At 49.0% G+C, this 20,645-nt stretch overlaps 2 protein-coding genes across 3 annotated transcripts in view; both read right to left on the bottom strand.

Moving 5' to 3' along the window:
- Nucleotides 1-1,295, bottom strand: LOC124126769 (circumsporozoite protein-like). The gene is made up of 3 exons (XM_048384257.1): nt 819-1,295; nt 398-757; nt 1-336 (listed from the first exon to the last, which is right to left on the bottom strand). Exons 1-3 carry the CDS (start codon nt 1,293-1,295, stop codon nt 1-3), a joined length of 1,173 nt encoding a protein of 390 aa, XP_048240214.1.
- Nucleotides 1,296-14,666: 13,371 nt separating this feature from the next.
- Nucleotides 14,667-20,645, bottom strand: part of LOC124116892 (probable ATP-dependent RNA helicase DDX10) — a 90,209-nt gene continuing 84,230 nt past the window's right edge. Inside the window, exon 19 of one of the 2 annotated variants that reach the window (XM_048383814.1) lies at nt 14,667-14,954. In XM_048383814.1, coding sequence (XP_048239771.1) covers nt 14,772-14,954 — 183 coding nt within the window. In that variant the 3' untranslated portion in view covers nt 14,667-14,771. The remainder of the gene's footprint in view (nt 14,955-20,645) is intronic. The other variant, XM_048383813.1, reaches the window with a different exon arrangement.

The raw sequence follows: 20,645 nt of genomic DNA on the forward strand, positions 1-20,645 counted from the left end.
CTATGCCTTGCCCCCAGTGCGTCCTGCGGTCTGTCCCTTGCCCCCAATGCGTCCTCTTATCTGTCCCTTGCCCCCAGTTCGTCCTCCGGCCTGTGCCTTGCCCCAAGTGCGTGTTCCGGCCTGTGCCTTGCCCCAAGTGCGTGTTCCGGCCTGTGCCTTGCCCCCAATGCGTCCTCTTATCTGTGCCTTGCCCCCAGTTCGTCCTCCGGCCTGTGTCTTGCCCCCAATGCGTCCTCCGGTCTGTGCCTTGCCCCCAATGCGTCCTCCAGTCTGTGCCTTGCCCCCAGTTCGTCCTCCGGCCTGTGTCTTGCCCCCAATGCGTCCCCCGGTCTGTGCCTTGCCCAAAAGTGCGTCCTGCTGTCTGTGCCTTGCCCCCAGTGCGCCCTCCGGTCTGTACTTTGCCCCCAGTGCGTCCTGCTGTCTCTGCCTTGCCCCCAATGCGTCCTCTTATCTGTGCCTTGCCCCCAGTTCGTCCTCCGGCCTGTGCCTTGCCCCCAATGCGTCCTCCAGTCTGTGCCTTGCCCCCAATGCGTCCTCCGGTCTGTGCCTTGCCCCAAGTGCGTGTTCCGGCCTGTGCCTTGCCCCCAATGCGTCCTCTTATCTGTGCCTTGCCCCCAGTTCGTCCTCCGGCCTGTGTCTTGCCCCCAATGCGTCCTCCGGTCTGTGCCTTGCCCCCAATGCGTCCTCCAGTCTGTGCCTTGCCCCCAGTTCGTCCTCCGGCCTGTGTCTTGCCCCCAATGCGTCCCCCGGTCTGTGCCTTGCCCAAAAGTGCGTCCTGCTGTCTGTGCCTTGCCCCCAGTGCGCCCTCCGGTCTGTACTTTGCCCCCAGTGCGTCCTGCTGTCTCTGCCTTGCCCCCAATGCGTCCTCCGGCCTGTGCCTTGCCCCAAGTGTGTGTTCCGGCCTGTGCCTTGCCCCCAATGCGTCCTCTTATCTGTGCCTTGCCCCCAGTTCGTCCTCCGGCCTGTGCCTTGCCCCCAGTGCGTCCTCTTATCTGTGCCTTGCCCCCAGTGCGTGTTCCGGTCTGTGCCTTGCCCCCAGTGCGTCCTGCTGTCTGTGCCTTGCTCCCAATGCGTCCTCCAGTCTGTGGTCTAACCTCCAGTGCATCCTCTGATCTGTAGGGCGTCATCCGATCTGCGCCTTGCCCCAAGTGCGTCTTTCGGTCTGTGCCTTGCCCCAAGTGCTTCTTTCGGTCTGTGCCTTGCCCCCAGTGCGTCTTTCGGTCTGTGCCTTGCCCCCAGTGCGTCTTTCGGTCTGTGCGCCTAACCTCCAATGTTTCCTCCGATCTGTCCCACATGTAGGGCGTCCTACGGTCTGTCTCGCCTGTAAAGCGTCCTCTGGTCTGTGCCTAACCTCCACTGCGTCTTCCGGTCTGCGCCTAACCTCCAGTGCGTCTTCCGGTCTGTGCCTAACCACCAGTGCGTCCTCCTGTCTGTCTCACCTGTAGGGCGTCCTCCGGTCTGTGCCTCACTTCCAGTGCGTCCTCCGTTCTGTGTCTAACCGCCAGTGCGTCCTGCGGTCTGTGCCTATCCTCCAGTGCGTCTTCCGCTTCTAAACTCCTATGTGTCCTCCGATCTGTGTCTCGCCTGTAAGGCGTCCTCTGGTCTGTGCCTTAGCTCCACTGCGTCTTCCGGTCTGCGCCTAACCTCCAGTGCGTCTTCCGGTCTGCGCCTAACCTCCAATGTTTCCTCCGATCTGTCCCACATGTAGGGCGTCCTACGGTCTATCTCGCCTGTAAAGCGTCCTCTGGTCTATGCCTAACCTCCACTGCGTCTTCCGGTCTGCGCCTAACCTCCAGTGCGTCTTCCGGTCTGTGCCTAACCACCAGTGCGTCCTCCTGTCTGTCTCACCTGTAGGGCGTCCTCCGGTCTGTGCCTCACTTCCAGTGCGTCCTCCGTTCTGTGTCTAACCGCCAGTGCGTCCTGCGGTCTGTGCCTATCCTCCAGTGCGTCTTCCGCTTCTAAACTCCTATGTGTCCTCCGATCTGTGTCTCGCCTGTAAGGCGTCCTCTGGTCTGTGCCTTAGCTCCACTGCGTCTTCCGGTCTGCGCCTAACCTCCAGTGCGTCTTCCGGTCTGCGCCTAACCTCCAATGTGTCCTCCGGTCTGTACCACATTTAGGGCGTCCTCCGGTCTGTGCCAAACCTCCAGTGCGTCTTCCGGTCTGTGCCTAACCACCAGGGCGTCCTCAGTCTGTACCTGACCCTCAGTGTGTCCTCCGGTCTGTCTCACCTGTAGGGCGTCCTCCGATCTGTAACTCACCTCCAGTGCGTCCTCCGATCTGTGTCTCACCTGCAGGGCGTCCTTCGATCTGTGTCTCACCTGTAGGGCGTCCTTCGATCTGTGTCTCACCTCCAGTGCGTCCTCCGATCTGTGTCTAACCTCCAGTGCGTCTTCCGGTCTGCGCCTCAACTCCTATGTGTCCTCCGATCTGTGTCTCACATGTAGGGCGCCATGATGTACCGTGATGGGGGAAAGGGAGATGGGGTAACGTCTCCCCGACCACGTTACATCATCTCCCTGTCTCCGACCACGGTACATCATCTCCCTGTCCCCGACCACGGTACACCATCTCCCTGTCCCCGACCACGGTACATCATCTCCCTGTCTCCGACCACGGTACATCATCTCCCTGTCCCCGACACGGTACACCATCTCCCTGTGACCGACCACGGTACACCATCTCCCTGTGACCGACCACGTTGCATCATCTCCCTGTCCCCGACCACGGTACACCATCTCCCTGTCCCCGACCACGGTACACCATCTCCCTGTCCCCGACCACGGTACACCATCTCCCTGTGACCGACCACGTTGCATCATCTCCCTGTCCCCGACCACGGTACATCATCTCCCTGTCCCCGACTACGTTACATCCTCTCCCTGTCCCCGACCACGGTACACCATCTCCCTGTCCCCGACCACGTTACATCATCTCCCTGTCCCCGACCACGGTACACCATCTCCCTGTCCCCGACCACTGTACATCATCTCCCTGTCCCCGACCACTGTACATCATCTCCCTGTCCCCGACCACGGTACACCATCTCCCTGTCCCCGACCACTGTACATCATCTCCCTGTCCCCGACCACGTTACATCATCTCCCTGTCCCCGACCACGGTACACCATCTCCCTGTCCCCGACCACGGTACACCATCTCCCTGTCCCCGACCACTGTACATCATCTCCCTGTCCCCGACCACGTTACATCATCTCCCTGTCCCCGACCACGGTACATCATCTCCCTGTCCCCGACCACGTTACATCATCTCCCTGTCCCCGACCACGGTACACCATCTCCCTGTCCCCGACCACGGTACACCATCTCCCTGTGACCGACCACGTTGCATCATCTCCCTGTCCCCGACCACGGTAGACCATCTCCCTGTGACCGACTACGTTACATCATCTCCCTGTCCCCGACCACGGTACACCATCTCCCTGTGACCGACCACGTTGCATCATCTCCCTGTCCCCCACCACGGTACACCATCTCCCTGTCCCCGACCACGTTACATCATCTCCCTGTCCCCGACCAGGTTACATCATCTCCCTGTCCCCGACTACGTTACATCATCTCCCTGTCCCCGACCACGGTACACCATCTCCCTGTCCCCGACCACGGTACACCATCTCCCTGTCCCCGACCACGGTACATCATCTCCCTGTCCCCGACCACGGTACACCATCTCCCTGTCCCCGACCACGGTACACCATCTCCCTGTCCCCGACCACGGTACACCATCTCCCTGTCCCCGACCACGTTACATCATCTCCCTGTCCCCGACCACGGTACATCATCTCCCTGTCCCCGACCACGTTACACCATCTCCCTGTCCCCGACCACGTTACATCATCTCCCTGTCCCCGACCACGTTACGCCATCTCCCTGTCCCCGACCACGGTACACCATCTCCCTGTCCCCGACCACTGTACATCATCTCCCTGTCCCCGACCACGTTACATCATCTCCCTGTCCCCGACTACGTTACACCATCTCCCTGTCCCCGACCACGGTACACCATCTCCCTGTGACCGACCACGTTACATCATCTCCCTGTCCCCGACCACGGTACATCATCTCCCTGTGACCGACCACGTTGCATCATCTCCCTGTCCCCGACCACGGTACACCATCTCCCTGTCCCCGACCACGTTACATTATGTCCCTGTGACCGACCACGTTGCATCATCTCCCTGTCCCCGACCACGGTACACCATCTCCCTGTCCCCGACCACGTTACATCATCTCCCTGTCCCCGACCACGGTACACCATCTCCCTGTCCCCGACCACGTTACATTATGTCCCTGTGACCGACCACGTTACATTATGTCCCTGTGACCGACCACGGTACATCATCTCCCTGTCCCCGACCACGGTACACCATCTCCCTGTGACCGACCACGTTACATTATGTCCCTGTGACCGACCACGTTGCATCATCTCCCTGTCCCCGACCACGGTACACCATCTCCCTGTCCCCGACCACGTTACATCATCTCCCTGTCCCCGACCACGTTACATTATGTCCCTGTCCCCGACCACGTTACACCATCTCCCTGTCCCCGACCACGTTACACCATCTCCCTGTCCCCGACCACGGTACACCATCTCCCTGTCCCCGACCACGTTACACCATCTCCCTCTCCCCGACCACGTTACATCATCTCCCTCTCCCCGACCACGTTACATCATCTCCCTGTCCCCGACCACGGTACACCATCTCCCTATCCCCGACCACGTTACATCATCTCCCTGTCCCCGACCACGGTACACCATCTCCCTATCCCCGACCACGGTACACCATCTCCCTGTCCCCGACCACGTTACATCATCTCCCTGTCCCCGACCACGGTACACCATCTCCCTGTCCCCGACCACGGTACACCATCTCCCTGTCCCCGACCACGGTACACCATCTCCCTGTCCCCGACCACGGTACATCATCTCCCTGTCCCCGACCACGTTACACCATCTCCCTGTCCCCGACCACGTTACACCATCTCCCTGTGACCGACCACGTTACATTATGTCCCTGTGACCGACCACGTTGCATCATCTCCCTGTCCCCGACCACGGTACACCATCTCCCTGTCCCCAACCACGGTACACCATCTCCCTGTCCCCAACCACGGTACACCATCTCCCTGTCCCCGACCACGGTACATCATCTCCCTGTGACCGACCACGTTACATTATGTCCCTGTGACCGACCACGGTACATCATCTCCCTGTCCCCGACCACGTTACACCATCTCCCTGTCCCCGACCACGGTACACCATCTCCCTGTCCCCGACCACGTTACATTATGTCCCTGTGACCGACCACGTTGCATCATCTCCCTGTCCCCGACCACGGTACACCATCTCCCTGTCCCCAACCACGGTACACCATCTCCCTGTCCCCGACCACGGTACATCATCTCCCTGTCCCCGACCACGGTACACCATCTCCCTGTCCCCGACCACGGTACACCATCTCCCTGTCCCCGACCACGGTACACCATCTCCCTGTCCCCGACCACGGTACACCATCTCCCTGTCCCCAACCACGGTACACCATCTCCCTGTCCCCGACCACGTTACACCATCTCCCTGTCCCCGACCACGGTACACCATCTCCCTGTCCCCGACCACGGTACACCATCTCCCTGTCCCCGACCACGTTACATTATGTCCCTGTGACCGACCACGTTGCATCATCTCCCTGTCCCCGACCACGGTACACCATCTCCCTGTCCCCGACCACGGTACATCATCTCCCTGTCCCCGACCACGGTACACCATCTCCCTGTCCCCGACCACGTTACATTATGTCCCTGTGACCGACCACGTTGCATCATCTCCCTGTCCCCGACCACGGTACACCATCTCCCTGTCCCCGACCACGGTACACCATCTCCCTGTCCCCGACCACGTTACATCATCTCCCTGTCCCCGACCACGTTACATTATGTCCCTGTGACCGACCACGGTACACAATCTCCCTGTCCCCGACCACGGTACACCATCTCCCTGTCCCCGATCACTGTACATCATCTCCCTGTCCCCGACCACGGTACACCATCTCCCTGTCCCCGACACGTTACACCATCTCCCTGTCCCCGACCACGGTACACCATATCCCTGTCCCCGACCACGGTACACCATCTCCCTGTCCCCGACCACGGTACACCATCTCCCTGTCCCCCACCACGGTACACCATCTCCCTGTCCCCGACCACGGTACATCATCTCCCTGTCCCTGACACTTACTTATCTTCTTTGTTTGTTTTTATTAGTTAATCCTATTCACACTTTTACTCACATTGTTAACCTATTACTTTATTTCAAGGAGTGTTTTATTCTAAAAACCCTGAAATAGTATAAAAGGTGTGTGTAAAACTGTGGTGACAGTGTTATGATGGCTGCGTGACAGGAAGTTGAGTTCTTCACTTCTCATGCTGGAGGTCAGCAAGTCTTGTTAGGAGGCTTCAGGTATCGCGTGAACAACCGCCGACAGACTACAACTCACTGGAAGTGTGTCTTGGCTAACTGTCTAGGCAAAATTAGCACAGTTGGTGAATTTGTTCGAAATTCATCCCCTCACAACCACGAAGTTTATGAAGACGACACAGCCTTACGCCTCATGAGTTATCTACGGTGCCGAGTCAAAGAAGATATCAAGCCCATACAGCAGATTTACAATGAAGTGTTTGAAGTCGACACAGCCTTACGCCTCATGAGTTATCCACGGTGCCGAGTCAAAGAAGATATCAAGCCCATACAGCAGATTTACAATGAAGTGTTTGAAGTCGACACAGCCTTACGCCTCATGAGTTATCTACGGTGCCGAGTCAAAGAAGATATCAAGCCCATACAGCAGATTTACAATGAAGTGTTTGAAGTCGACACAGCCTTACGCCTCATGAGTAATCCACGGTGCCGAGTCAAAGAAGATATCAAGCCCATACAGCAGATTTACAATGAAGTGTTTGAAGTCGACACAGCCTTACGCCTCATGAGTTATCTACGGTGCCGAGTCAAAGAAGATATCAAGCCCATACAGCAGATTTACAATGAAGTGTTTGAAGTCGACACAGCCTTACGCCTCATGAGTTATCTACGGTGCCGAGTCAAAGAAGATATCAAGCCCATACAGCAGATTTACAATGAAGTGTTTGAAGTCGACACAGCCTTACGCCTCATGAGTAATCCACGGTGCCGAGTCAAAGAAGATATCAAGCCCATACAGCAGATTTACAGTGAAGTGTTTGAAGACGACACAGCCTTACGCCTCATGAGTTATCCACGGTGCCGAGTCAAAGAAGATATCAAGCCCATACAGCAGATTTACAATGAAGTGTTTGAAGTCGACACAGCCTTACGCCTCATGAGTAATCCACGGTCCCGAGTCAAAGAAGATATCAAGCCCATACAGCAGATTTACAATGAAGTGTTTGAAGTCGACACAGCCTTACGCCTCATGAGTAATCCACGGTGCCGAGTCAAAGAAGATATCAAGTCCATACAGCAGATTTACAATGAAGTCAGGGATCCTCTTAGCGTTGAAGAAGCTGCCTCAACACCAACCTTTGCCAGTATTGACGCAGGTAATTAGTTTGAAATATATTTGAAATATATATTTAAATGATATGACTTCCTTGAGTTTAATACTTATGAAGCTTGTGCAAGGACAGATGACCTCAATGAACTTCTTAGATGCTGCCAGCCACCTGTTGAAACTGAAGATGTGAACTGTGAACTAAGATGACGATGTGAACTATTGATAGATCTGGGCCCAATTTCTCAACACAAAGTTTTTGCTATTATATAACATATATTACACATTCTTTTTTGTTTGTCTAACAGTCTGGACACTGTTGTTATTGAAATAGGGGTGTTCTCCTTGTGCCTACACTTAAATTTAAAGTGTAGGTAGACTGAGATGTAGGCAGACTGAGAGTGAACCACTTTAATAACATACGCTCTCATTTATTCATGTTATAAAAAAAGAAATAGAATTGTATGCTAGTTTGTATGTACAAAGTAAGATATTGTATAAAATATTAGTCTAGGATTATGAACCGAGGGTAGGGGTCATGGCAGTGTAAAATCATTGTCCCCAGACAGGTTTTCTTAAAACCATGTCATTCAATAAAAGCGACAAAAGTCTTTCCATAGCCACAAGAAATATCTGCTGAATTAGCTATTTGGAGCTAACACTGAAACCGGAGATGAGAGATTGTCTTACAAACTACATGGCAATTCTATGTGTGGGATGTCGTGCCTACTTGGGTAACTAGGGTAAAGAATTTATGACCATTGTTAGCATTAATTTGATAAATGAAAATACATACGTAGAGCATATACGGTAAACTGCACCGATGACGAACATGACATTTACTTTGGTAAAGATAAACTTTCATATGTGTAGTTTTAGTAATAACTTTCATGACATCATAATTTCGGCAAATACGGTAAATGAAATTTTTGGGTGATTTTTTTAGTGAGCTCGCCTTTTACGACAAGCATAGTCACCTTTTACGGCAAGCATGGGTTGCAGAAGACCTATTCTACCCCGGAATCTTCACGTGTATGTGGTGGAAATACAGCCCATGTGAGTTTTTAACTCACTCACGCCTGTAAGTGTTTAGCCAACCTTCTTGAATCTGCCCTATCCCGAAACATCTTGAAAGAACAAGTCTGTCATGTTTGAAAACAAACAGCGCCGGTAACTCTAAATTCCACTCACTCCTTGTCGTCAACAGCATTCGATAATATTCTAGTGCTTCAGTCACCTAGTCTGACAAACCGATCCACTGAGTCGACTCTGACGACAATTCTAAGATCCTTCGATAAAAAGGTCAAAGGTGCCGACAGTATTTTATGCTGTCCTGAAACACTCTTTTTTTAGTTATGTCATAATGGTTTGAAGTCATGGCAGTGGTCATATTACCTACTACGAGATCTAGCATACTCTTGGTAACATTGGTTGTCCACTCTTCTTAATCAAGATGGGGCATCCAAACCAATTATTGAGCGGTGAAATAGTTTCTGTAAACTTTTCGAATACTGAATAGTATTCCCTGGAAACAAATATGACATGATGACGATGTCAATCTTCTCCCATAACGGTGTTGCAGCAGTCAAACAAATGTTAAAGGCTGGATTTGGTGCCCTATGAATTGAAACCTGTCTCTTAAAACAGGAATGAGCAATCATGGAACAGTTTTGTAACTTGCATGTACACCTGTCATTCAGCAAAAGACATTTAAAAACTAAGAGCAGTCAAACTCTTCCTCCGCCATGGTCGTTCCAGGCGATGCCATTTCAGGCCCCAACCCGTCGATTCGCGTCGTTTGCGGTATCATGTTGTACAACCAGCTCGGTACGCACCCCATTTCGTGATATCCAGTTGCGGCAGTCTTGTAATATTTGTCATTGATACATAAACTGCCATTTTTACGACAAAAAACACTTCAAGTGACAATGATCAGCAACAAAGAAGTTACAATTTCGTCTATGTTCACATGGTTTAAACATATTTTTATTCATTGAAATGAGTTGGGATTGGTGAACAAGCTTTACAGCTTATGTTAACACCGCTTCAATACAACATATATTACATATTGAAATGAAGGATGTGACGTCATCGATATAGACATTATTTAAATAATATGTTTGTACATATTACATCAAATACAAATACAAAGTGAACATAAATAGAAAGTTACAGCTTGTGTGTGTCCAACAAGTTGTTTGTAACAAAAGTAATAGTCAATCATGAGGTTATTGTCCGGTTAATTTAATTATTAATTTGTGAAGAGCTGAAACGTTTTGTCTTGATGATGAAATCGTGGACGGATTCAACTAATTTCTGGTTTTCAGAGTGAGCAAGTTCATTGTTTCCGTTCATAATAGTATCCAGGTTATAACGGGTAGTGTAAAAGTGCATATTAAGTCTTATCTGAGTAAAAGTTACAGCAAGTAAAAAAATAATGTAGGGCGTTTTCACTCTGATATCCACAGGAGCAACACGGACTGTCAATTAAATGTCTGTTATAATACTTATCGGCGTTTAGGTCGCTACAACCGAGTCTGAGGGGGCAGTGAACGATTTGACAGAATCGAGTGCCATAGCTAAGGTTAAAATAAGTCTTATTTTCGGTTTTCGTAATAAGGTTTTTAAATTCTGACAGACTACTTGACTCTTTGGAATTTGGTAGAACATTCCATAAATGTATTGGGTCTGGTAAAAAGGATTTGGCGTAAGAAGAGTGAGTGAGTAAATGCTACTTTAAGCCGCATCAGCAATATTCCAGCTATTCGCGGCTAGGGCGTAAGAAGAAGTACGGCTATAAATTCCTTGTATTTCAGAACTGTTTCTTAAATCATAGTTTGTAGTTTCGGAGACAAAGTTTGGGACCAAATCACAAAGATAGCTTGGGAACTGGTTATTATACATTTTAAAGAAAAAAAGTTAATTTTTGGCAGTATCTTCTATCTTGCAAGGATTGAGATTTAGTTTCATTATAAAGTTTCTTATGACTTGTGCCACGAACGGCACCACATATAGTTCCCAGGGCATCAAGATGTAAGCTTTCTAATATACGCGATTGCTCAGACGTACAGTTATCCCAAATATGCGAACAATAGTCAAATATTGGCAAGATATAGGACTTATACATAGTATCCAAGGTTTTACGTGATAATCGGTATTTAAAACTCCTCAGACAACTGATCATAAGGCGAACGTTTTGTACAATATCATTAATGTGATCAGTCCATGTACAGTCGCTTTGGAGTGTCACTCCTGAATGTTTATGACTTTTGACTTCTTTTATAATTGTTCCGTCCATAAGTAGGGTCGGCTTTAGCTTTACGTGAGAATTGGATGGTTTCGGTCTTATTTGGGTTAAATGTAACCTGCCACTTACGGGCCCATTGTGAAATTGTATCTAGATCATTGTTAAGACAGGTAGCAGCAACTGATGGATCTTCTATGATAACATATAATGAAGTGTCATCTGCAAAGAGACGAATGTTACTGTCAGTATCACATACAATATCGTTAATGTATATCAGAAAAAGAAGTGGTCCAAGGACTGAGTCCTGAGGTACTCCAGCTAGTACAGCTTTCTTGTCAGATTTGTACCCGTTAATTGCTACCCGTTGTACTCTATTTTCTAAATAACTTTCAAACCATTGTAATAGTTCGCCTTGGATACCATGAGTTTTCAGTTTATTAATAATTCCTCTATGCCATACCTTATCAAAGGCTTTACTTATATCGCAGAAGACTGCTCTAACTTCTTTTCCTTCGTCAAGAGCTTTAGCTATGAAATTATACAAATAGGTTAATTGATTTGATGTGGAATCTCCGGGGAAATCCTGATTGTCAGTTTGTTAGTAGGTCGTTATCTCTTAGGAAGTTGAATACATATTTAAATACACATTTCTCAAAGACTTTCGATAAACAAGATGTGAGTGCGACAGGACGGTAGTTTGAACATTCATGTACGCTGTCTTGTTTGTGGACACATGTGTTAGCTCAGTCCCACAAAGTAATGGTGGAATGTTTCAAATCCTCGGGTTAAACGGAACCAAATTAATATCAAGCAGTGGCAGACTAGTACAAACATTACTTTTTAAGCGTAAGTTTCCGGTGACCAATTTTTTAATACCAGCTGTCCCACCATCTTCCCGAGGCAAGGGCATCCACTAGCCTTCTTATTAAAGTCTTAAACTAAGCTTTGATATAGGCTAGTGGACACGCTTGTCTCGGGAAGAGGAGTCCCACAGGCTTGAAGTTGAGAGTACTGATTGCACTGAGGATTGCGACTACAGTTGATCATGTCTGCCTCTTCCGTCTACAATAAGGAACAGTTTTACGAATGGTGTATGAGGTCGACCATAACCTATACCATTACTTACTTACTTATATTGGAGATTTTACGTGCGCTTTCCGACTGCAGCGTATTTCGCACACGGGCCCGGCCAAGCCATTTAATGTGTTTCCGAAAAGGGGAAAAAGTTGTTTGGCAATCCAGTAGGGGTGTTTTAGTGGTTGCTTACATAGAATTTTGGAAATTTTGAAATTTTGAAAAAATGCCAAGAGGGTTTGGGGGACGAACTAAGGGACCTGAGTATGGAAGTTTGTTAGTTTGATTATGTGGTCTGGTTCTGGTAGTTTATTGGGGTTTTAAATGCGATTTATTAGTCCTGTTTTGATTAAGTATACGCCTAAGGCTTTGAATTTTTCTATTTTATTTTGTGGGTTTAGGATTGCTTCTAGAGTAAGAGCCTTATTTAGATTTAGGGTGGTTTGTAGTGTAGTTCGGTGTGTTACGTAGTGGGTGCAGTGTATGAGTGCGTGTTCTGGGGTTTCTTGTTGTTTGCAATGTGGGCAGGTTCCTGTTGCGTGTTTTCTTATTATTTTGAGGTGGTTATTTAGGTTGGTATGTCTTGTTTCGAGTTTAGTAATTACTCTGTCGATTTTTTTGGACGGATGTAGAATTTTTGGTTTGGTTAGGGTTTTTTTGAGAACCTTTTTGATTTGGCTATTTGAGTTTTGATATAGGTTATGCCATTTTTTGGTGATTTTTTGTTTGTTAACACTTTTAATTTCTGATTTGGAGATGGGTAGGTTTAAGCTTATTTCTGGGATTTTAAGGGATAGATTAGCTGCTTTATCGGCGTTTTCATTGCCGTATATTCCTACGTGGGCGGGGATCCAAATGAATACTATTTGTTTGCCTGCCTTAGTTAAATCGTTTGAGCTTTTTAGTATCTGATTTATTAGTTCAGGGCGGTTTTTTTGGTGTTTTTATTTTGGAGGGCTTGTAGTCCACTGAGCGAGTCGGTAAGTATTAGGATTTTTTGTTGTTTTTTAGATTGTTGATTATGAAGGGCTGAGGCCATGCCCATTAGTTCGGCCGTGAATATTGATTGATTGTGCGGGAGTCGGTAGGATTGTGTGGCTTTAGTTGGTTGTGTGATGTGGACTCCGAAACCTGTGTGTTTGGAGATCGGATCTGAGGATCCGTCTGTGTAAATGTGACACCAATTTGGCCAATTTTCATGTATGTATGCTAGTGTGGTGGTTTTGGCTATGTTTGGGTCGGTTTGTTTATTTATTGTGCTAGCTAGTGTTATGTCTATTTTGGGTGTTTTAAGTTTTGGGGTGAAGATATTTGATTTTTTACAGTTTTGTTTAAGATTGTTTATTTGGTGTTCATTAAAATAATTGGTTATTCTTTGGGATATTGGAGTAAATAGAGGGTGTTTTCGAGCTAGGGCTTGGTTTTTTGGGCTTATATTTTTGTTTATTAGGCTTTGAATTAGGGGGTTGGATTGAGACGCGCCCAGAAATTTATACCATGTATATTAAGCTATTTAATATCCCGTTTGCATATTGCTTATCAGAGGCTAGATTGTGTAGTGAGCTGACACAATCAGTGTACAAGTCATTGTTCTATAGTAGGTCTTCAGGAGTAGATTGTGTAGTGAGCTGACACAATCAGTGTACAAGTCATTGTTCTATAGTAGGTCTTCAGGAGTAGATTGTGTAGTGAGCAGACACTATCAGTGTACAAGTCATTGTTCTATAGTAGGTCTTCAGGAGTAGATTGTGTAGTGAGTAGACACTATCAGTGTACAAGTCATTGTTCTTGAGTTGGTCTTCAGGAGTAGATTGTGTAGTGAGCTGACACAATCAGTGTAAAAGTCATTGTTCTACAGTAGGTCTTCAGGAGTAGATTGTGTAGTGAACTGACACTATCAGTGTACAAGTCATTGTTCTTGAGTTGGTCTTCAGGAGTAGATTGTGTAGTGAGCTGACACAATCAGTGTACAAGTCATTGTTCTATAGTAGGTCTTCAGGAGTAGATTGTGTAGTGAACTGACACAATCAGTGTACAAGTCATTGTTCTATAGTAGGTCTTCAGGAGTAGATTGTGTAGTGAGTAGACACTATCAGTGTACAAGTCATTGTTCTTGAGTTGGTCTTCAGGAGTAGATTGTGTAGTGAGCTGACACAATCAGTGTAAAAGTCATTGTTCTACAGTAGGTCTTCAGGAGTAGATTGTGTAGTGAACTGACACTATCAGTGTACAAGTCATTGTTCTTGAGTTGGTCTTCAGGAGTAGATTGTGTAGTGAGCTGACACAATCAGTGTACAAGTCATTGTTCTATAGTAGGTCTTCAGGAGTAGATTGTGTAGTGAACTGACACAATCAGTGTACAAGTCATTGTTCTATAGTAGGTCTTCAGGAGTAGATTGTGTAGTGAGCTGACACAATCAGTGTATAAGTCATTGTTCTTGAGTTGGTCTTCAGGAGTAGATTGTGTAGTGAACTGACACTATCAGTGAACAAGTTATTGTTCTTGAGTCGGTCTTCAGGTGTAGATTGTGTAGTGAGCAGACACATACAATCAGTGTATAAGTCATTGTTCTATAGTAGGTCTTCAAGTGTAGATTGTGTAGTGAGCTGACACAATCAGTGTATAAGTCATCATTGTCCTAGAGGCTCACTGCATACAATGTTTATTCTTAACACAGGATATTTACTATCCCAAAGCACACTCACATAACCTCTATTTATTGAAAATCATATTGATCTTATTGACATATTTAGCAGTTCTAAAGATGTGTAATGGATCTCAAACAACAATTTCAAAAGACATTTTCTGATGATAATTTTATGTACACAATATTCACATCTGTACACTGTTGCCTGAATCACAAGCCTTCAAGTCTTGAGTCTCAAAGACGGATGACATTCAAGCCATTACACACAGCCACGCAACAAGCGAAGTGCCATTTCCTCCTCCACTTCAAGTCTCTCATCCACACCAAGTTTCCTGTCTCCTGGGTCATCATCTGATGAATGCACATCATCACTCTCATCTTCCTTGTCACTTTCCTCCACATCAGGTGATGATGGTCTCATTCTCTTTGCCTGGCTTGGTCTGCAACAATTATCATGGAACATCTCAAATACATAACCAGTGCCCGAGTCATGCCAGCAGGCCGTGTGTGTGATGCTCGAGTCATGCCAGCAGGCTGTGTGTGTGATGCTCGAGTCATGCCTGCAGGCCGTGAGTGTGATGCCAGCAGGCCGTGCGTGTGATGCTCGAGTCATGCCAGCAGGCTGTGTGTGTGATGCTCGAGTCATGCCTGCAGGCAGTGTGTGATGCTCGAGTCATGCCTGCAGGCTGTGTGTGTGATGCTCGAGTCATGCCAGCAGGCTGTGTGTGTGATGCTCGAGTCCTGCCTGCAGGCTGTGTGTGTGATGCTCGAGTCATGCCTGCAGGCAGTGTGTCTGATGCTCGAGTCATGCCTGCAGGCCGTGTGTGTGATGCTCGAGTCATGCCTGCAGGCCGTGTGTGTGATGTTCGAGTCATGCCTGCAGGCCGTGTGTGTGATGCCAGCAGGCCGTGTGTGTGATGTTCGAGTCATGCCTGCAGGCCGTGTGTGTGATGCCAGCAGGCCGTGTGTGATGCCAGCAGGCCGTGTGTGATGCTGAGGTCATGCCAGCAGGCCGTGTGTGTGATGCTCGAGTCATTCCTGCAGGCCGTGTGTGTGATGCTCGAGTCCTGCCTGCAGGCCGTGTGTGTGATGTTCGAGTCATGCCTGCAGGCCGTGTGTGTGATCCTCTAGTCATGCCAGCAGGCCATGTGTGTGATGCTCGAGTCATTCCTGCAGGCCATGTGTGTGATGCCAGCAGGCCCTGTGTGTGATGCTGGAGTCATGCCTGCAGGCAGTGTGTGTGATGCTCGAGTCATGCCTGCAGGCCGTGTGTGTGATGCCAGCAGGCCGTGTGTGTGATGCTCGAGTCATGCCTGCAGGCAGTGTGTGTGATGCTCGAGTCACGCCTGCAGGCCATGTGTGTGATGCTCGAGGCATGCCAGCAGGCTGTGTGTGCGATGCTCGAGCCATGCCTGCAGGCCGTGTGTGTGATGCTAGAGTCATGCCAGCAGGCCGTGTGTGTGATGCTGGAGTCATGCTTGCAGGCCTTGTGTGTGATGCTCGAGTCATGCCTGCAGGCCGTGTGTGTGATGCTCGAGTCATGCCAGCAGGCTGTGTGTGTGATGCTCGAGTCATGCCTGCAGGCCGTATGTGTGATGCTCGAGTCATTCCTGCAGGCCGTGTGTGTGATGCTCGAGTCATGCCTGCAGGCTGTGTGTGTGATGCTCGAGTCATGCCAGCAGGCCCTGTGTGTGATGCTCGAGTCATGCCTGCAGGCCGTGTGTGTGATGCTCGAGTCATTCCTGCAGGCCATGTGTGTGTGCGTGCGTGCGTCCGTGTGTGTGTGTGTGTCAGTGTCTCCAGTAAGGTTGGTTGGTTGGTTTGTTGGTAAATGCCACACTCAGCAATATTCCAGCTATATGATGACGGTCGGTAAATAATCAAGTCTGGTCCAGACAATCCAGTGTTTAATATCATGAGCAATGATCCACGCAATTGGGATCGATGACATGCATCAAACCAAGTCAGCGAGCCCGACCACCCGATCCTGTTAGTCGCCTCCTACCAAAGGTATTGTCTCAAGGGGTCTGTATACATGGTGTGTGTGTCTGCAGGAAACTGTCTGTATACATGGTGTGTGTGTGTGTGTGTGTGTGTGTGTGTGTGTGTGTCCAGTAAGGGGGCTGTTTATATGCTGTGTGTGTGTGTCTCCAGTAAGGGGGCTGTATACATGGTGTATGTGTGTCTCCAGGAAGGGGTCTGTATACATGGTGTGTGTGTCTCCAGAAAGGGGTCTGCATACATGGTGTGTGTGTGTGTGTCTCCAGGAAGGGGTCTGTATACATGGTGTGTGTATGTGTCTCCAGTAAGGGGTCTGTATACATGGTGTGTGTGTGTGTGTGTGTGTGTGTGTGTGTGTGTCTCCAGTAAGAGGGCTGTTTATATGCTGCGTGTGTGTCTCAAGTAAGGGGGCAGTTTATATGCTGTGTGTCTCCAGTAAGGGGTCTGTATACATGGTGTGTGTGTCTCCAGTAAGGGGGCAGTTTATTTTCTGTGTGTGTGTCTCCACTAAGGGGGCTGTGAGCGTCTTCAGTAAGACGTGTGCGTGTCTCCAGTAAGGGCACTGTATACGTGGTGTATATCTCCAGGAAGGGGTCTGTGTACATGGTGTGTGTGTGTCTCCAGGAAGGGGTCTGTATACATGGTGTATGTGTGTCTCCAGTAAGGGGGCTGTATACATGGTGTATGTGTGTCTCCAGGAAGGGGTCTGTATACATGGTGTGTGTGTCTCCAGAAAGGGGTCTGCATACATGGTGTGTGCGTGTCTCCAGGAAGGGGTCTGTATACATGGTGTGTGTATGTGTCTCCAGTAAGGGGTCTGTATACATGGTGTGTGTGTGTGTGTCTCCAGTAAGAGGGCTGTTTATATGTTGCGTGTGTGTCTTCAGTAAGGGGGCAGTTCATATTCTTTGTGTCTCCAGTAAGGGGTCTGTATACATGGTGTGTGTGTGTCTCCAGGAAGGAGTCTGTATACATGGTGTGTGTGTCTCCAGGAAGGGGTCTGTATACATGGTGTGTGTGTCTAAAGTAAGGGGGCAGTTCATATGCTGTGTGTCTCCGGTAAGGGGGCTGTATACATGGTGTGTGTGTCTCCAGGAAGGGGTCTGTATACATGGTGTGTGTGTGTGTCTCCAGGAATTGGTCCGTATACATGGTGTGTGTGTCTCCAGAAAGGGGTCTGTATACATGGTGTGCATATATGTGTGTGTCTCCAGGAAGGGGTCTGTATACATGGTGTGTGTGTGTCTCCAGGAAGGGGTCTGTATACATGGTGTGTGTGTCTCCAGTAAGGGGGCTGTATACATGGTGTGTGTGTCTCCAGTAAGGGGGCAGTTTATATGCTGTGTTTGTGTCTCCAGTAAGGGGGCTGTTTATATGCTGTGTGTGTGTCTCCAGTAAGGGGGCTGTATACGTGGTGTATGTGTGTCTCCAGGAAGGAGTCTGTATACATGGTGTATGTGTGTCTGCAGGAAGGGGGCTGTATACATGGTGTGTGTGTGTGTCTCCAGTAAGGGGGCTGTATACATGGTGTTGGGTGTGTCTCCAGGAAGGGGTCTGTATACATGGTGTATGTGTGTCTCGAGGAAGGGGTCTGTATACATGGTGTATGTGTGTCTGCAGGAAGGGGGCTGTATACATGGTTTGTGGGTGTGTCTCCAGGAAGGGGTCTGTATACATGGTGTGTGTCTCGAGGAAGGGGTCTGCATACATGGTGTGTGTCTCCAGGAAGGGGTCTGCATACATAATGTGTGTGTGTGTGTCTCCAGGAAGGGGTCTGTATACATGGTGTGTGTGTGTGTGTGTCTCCAGGAAGGGGTCTGTATACATGGTGTGTGTGTCTCCAGTAAGGGGGCTGTGTGTGTCTTTAGTAAGACGTGTGCGTGTCTCCAGGAAGGGGTCTGTATACTTGGTGTGTGTCTCCAGTAAGGGGTCTGTATACATGGTGTATGTGTCTCCAGGAAGGGGTCTGTATACATGGTGTGTGTGTGTCCAGTAAGGGGTCTGTATACATGGTGTGTGTGTGTCTCCAGGGAGGGGTCTGTATACATGGTGTATGTGTGTCTTCAGGAAGGGGTCTGTATACATGGTGTATGTGTCTCAAGGAAGGGGTCTGTATACATGGTGTATGTGTGTCTCGAGGACGGGGTCTGTATACATGGTGTGTGTGTCTCCAGGAGGGGGTCTGTATACATGGTGTGTGTGTCTCCAGGAAGGGGTCTGTATACATGGTGTATGTGTCTCCAGTAAGGGGGCTGTATACATGGTGTATGTGTGTCTCAAGGAAGGGGTCTCTATACATGGTGTGTGTGTCTCCAGGAGGGGGTCTGTATACATGGTGTGTGTGTCTCCAGTAAGGGGGCTGTATACATGGTGTGTGTGTGTGTGTCTCCATGAAGGGGTCTGTATACATGGTGTATGTGTCTCCAGTAAGGGTTCTGTATACATGGTGTGTGTGTCTCCAGGAAGGGGGCTGTATACATGGTGTGTGTGTGTGTGTGTGTGTGTGTGTGTGTGTGTGTGTGTGTGTGTGTGTGTGTGTGTGTGTGTGTGTGTGTGTGTGTGTGTGTGTGTGTGTGTCTCCAGTAAGAGGGCTGTTTATATGCTGCGTGTGTGTCTCCAGTAAGGGGTCTGTATACATGGTGTGTGTGTCTCCAGTAAGGGGGCAGTTTATTTTCTGTGTGTGTGTCTACAGTAAGGGGGCTGTGAGCGTCTTCAGTAAGACGTGTGCGTGTCTCCAGTAAGGGCGCTGTATACGTGGTGTATATCTCCAGGAAGGGGTCTGTATATATGGTGTGTGTGTGTCTCCAGGAAGGGGTCTGTATACATGGTGTATGTGTGTCTCCAGTAAGGGGGCTGTATACATGGTGTATGTGTGTCTCCAGGAAGGGGTCTGTATACATGGTGTGTGTGTCTCCAGAAAGGGGTCTGCATACATGGTGTGTGCGTGTCTCCAGGAAGGGGTCTGTATACATGGTGTGTGTATGTGTCTCCAGTAAGGGGTCTGTATACATGGTGTGTGTGTGTGTGTCTCCAGTAAGAGGGCTGTTTATATGTTGCGTGTGTGTCTCCAGTAAGGGGGCAGTTCATATGCTGTGTGTCTCCAGTAAGGGGTCTGTATACATGGTGTATGTGTCTCCAGGAAGGGGTCTGTATACATGGTGTGTGTGTGTCTCCAGGAAGGGGTCTGTATACATGGTGTGTGTGTGTGTCTCCAGTAAGGGGTCTGTATACATGGTGTGTGTGTGTCTTCAGGAAGGGGTCTGTATACATGGTGTGCATATGTGTGTGTGTTTCCAGTAAGGGGTCTGTATACATGGTGTGTGTGTGTGTCTCCATGAAGGGGTCTGTATACATGGTGTGTGTGTGTCTCCAGTAAGGGGGCTGTGTGTGTCTTTAGTAAGACGTGTGCGTGTCTCCAAGAAGGGGGATGTATACATGGTGTATGTGTCTCCAGGAAGGGGTCTGTATACATGGTGTGTGTGTGTCTTCAGGAAGGGGTCTGTATACATGGTGTGTGTGTGTCTCCAGGAGGGGTCTGTATACATGGTGTGTGTGTCTCCAGTAAGGGGGCTGTTTATATGCTGTGTGTGTGTGTCTCCAGGAAGGGGTCTGTATACATGGTGTGTGTGTCTCCAGGAAGGGGGCTGTATACATGGTGTGTGTGTGTCTCCAGGAAGGGGTCTGTATACATGGTGTGTGTGTGTGTCTCCTGTAAGGGGGCTGTATACATGGTGTGTGTGTGTCTTCAGGAAGGGGTCTGTATACATGGTGTGTGTGTGTCTTCAGGAAGGGGGCTGTATACATGGTGTGTGTGTGTCTTCAGGAAGGGGGCTTTATACATGGTGTGTGTGTGTCTTCAGGAAGGGGGCTGTATACATGGTGTGTGTATGTGTGTGTGTCTCCAGTAAGGGGGCTGTATCCATGGTGTGTGTGCGTCTTCAGGAAGGGGTCTGTATACATGGTGTGTGTGTGTCTCCAGGAAGGGGTCTGTATACATGGTGTGTGTGTGTCTTCAGGAAGGGGTCTGTATACATGGTGTGTGTGTGTCTCCAGGAAGGGGTCTGTATACATGGTGTGTGTGTCTCCAGTAAGGGGATGTTTATATGCTGTGTGTGTGTCTCCAGTAAGGGGG

Source organism: Haliotis rufescens, unplaced genomic scaffold, assembly GCF_023055435.1.
Source record: "Haliotis rufescens isolate VD_foot unplaced genomic scaffold, xgHalRufe1.0.p SCAF_5, whole genome shotgun sequence".
Taxonomy (NCBI): domain Eukaryota; kingdom Metazoa; phylum Mollusca; class Gastropoda; order Lepetellida; family Haliotidae; genus Haliotis; species Haliotis rufescens.

Coding starts and splice junctions, on each gene's coding strand:
- LOC124126769 (XM_048384257.1), bottom strand. CDS start 1,295: ATGTGGGACAGATCGGAGGAAACATTGGAGGTTAGGCGCACAGACCGA. Junction 758..818: donor CAGGACGCACTGGGGGCAAA/GTACAGACCGGA, acceptor CTTTTGGGCAAG/GCACAGACCGGGGGACGCAT. Junction 337..397: donor CAGGACGCACTGGGGGCAAA/GTACAGACCGGA, acceptor CTTTTGGGCAAG/GCACAGACCGGGGGACGCAT.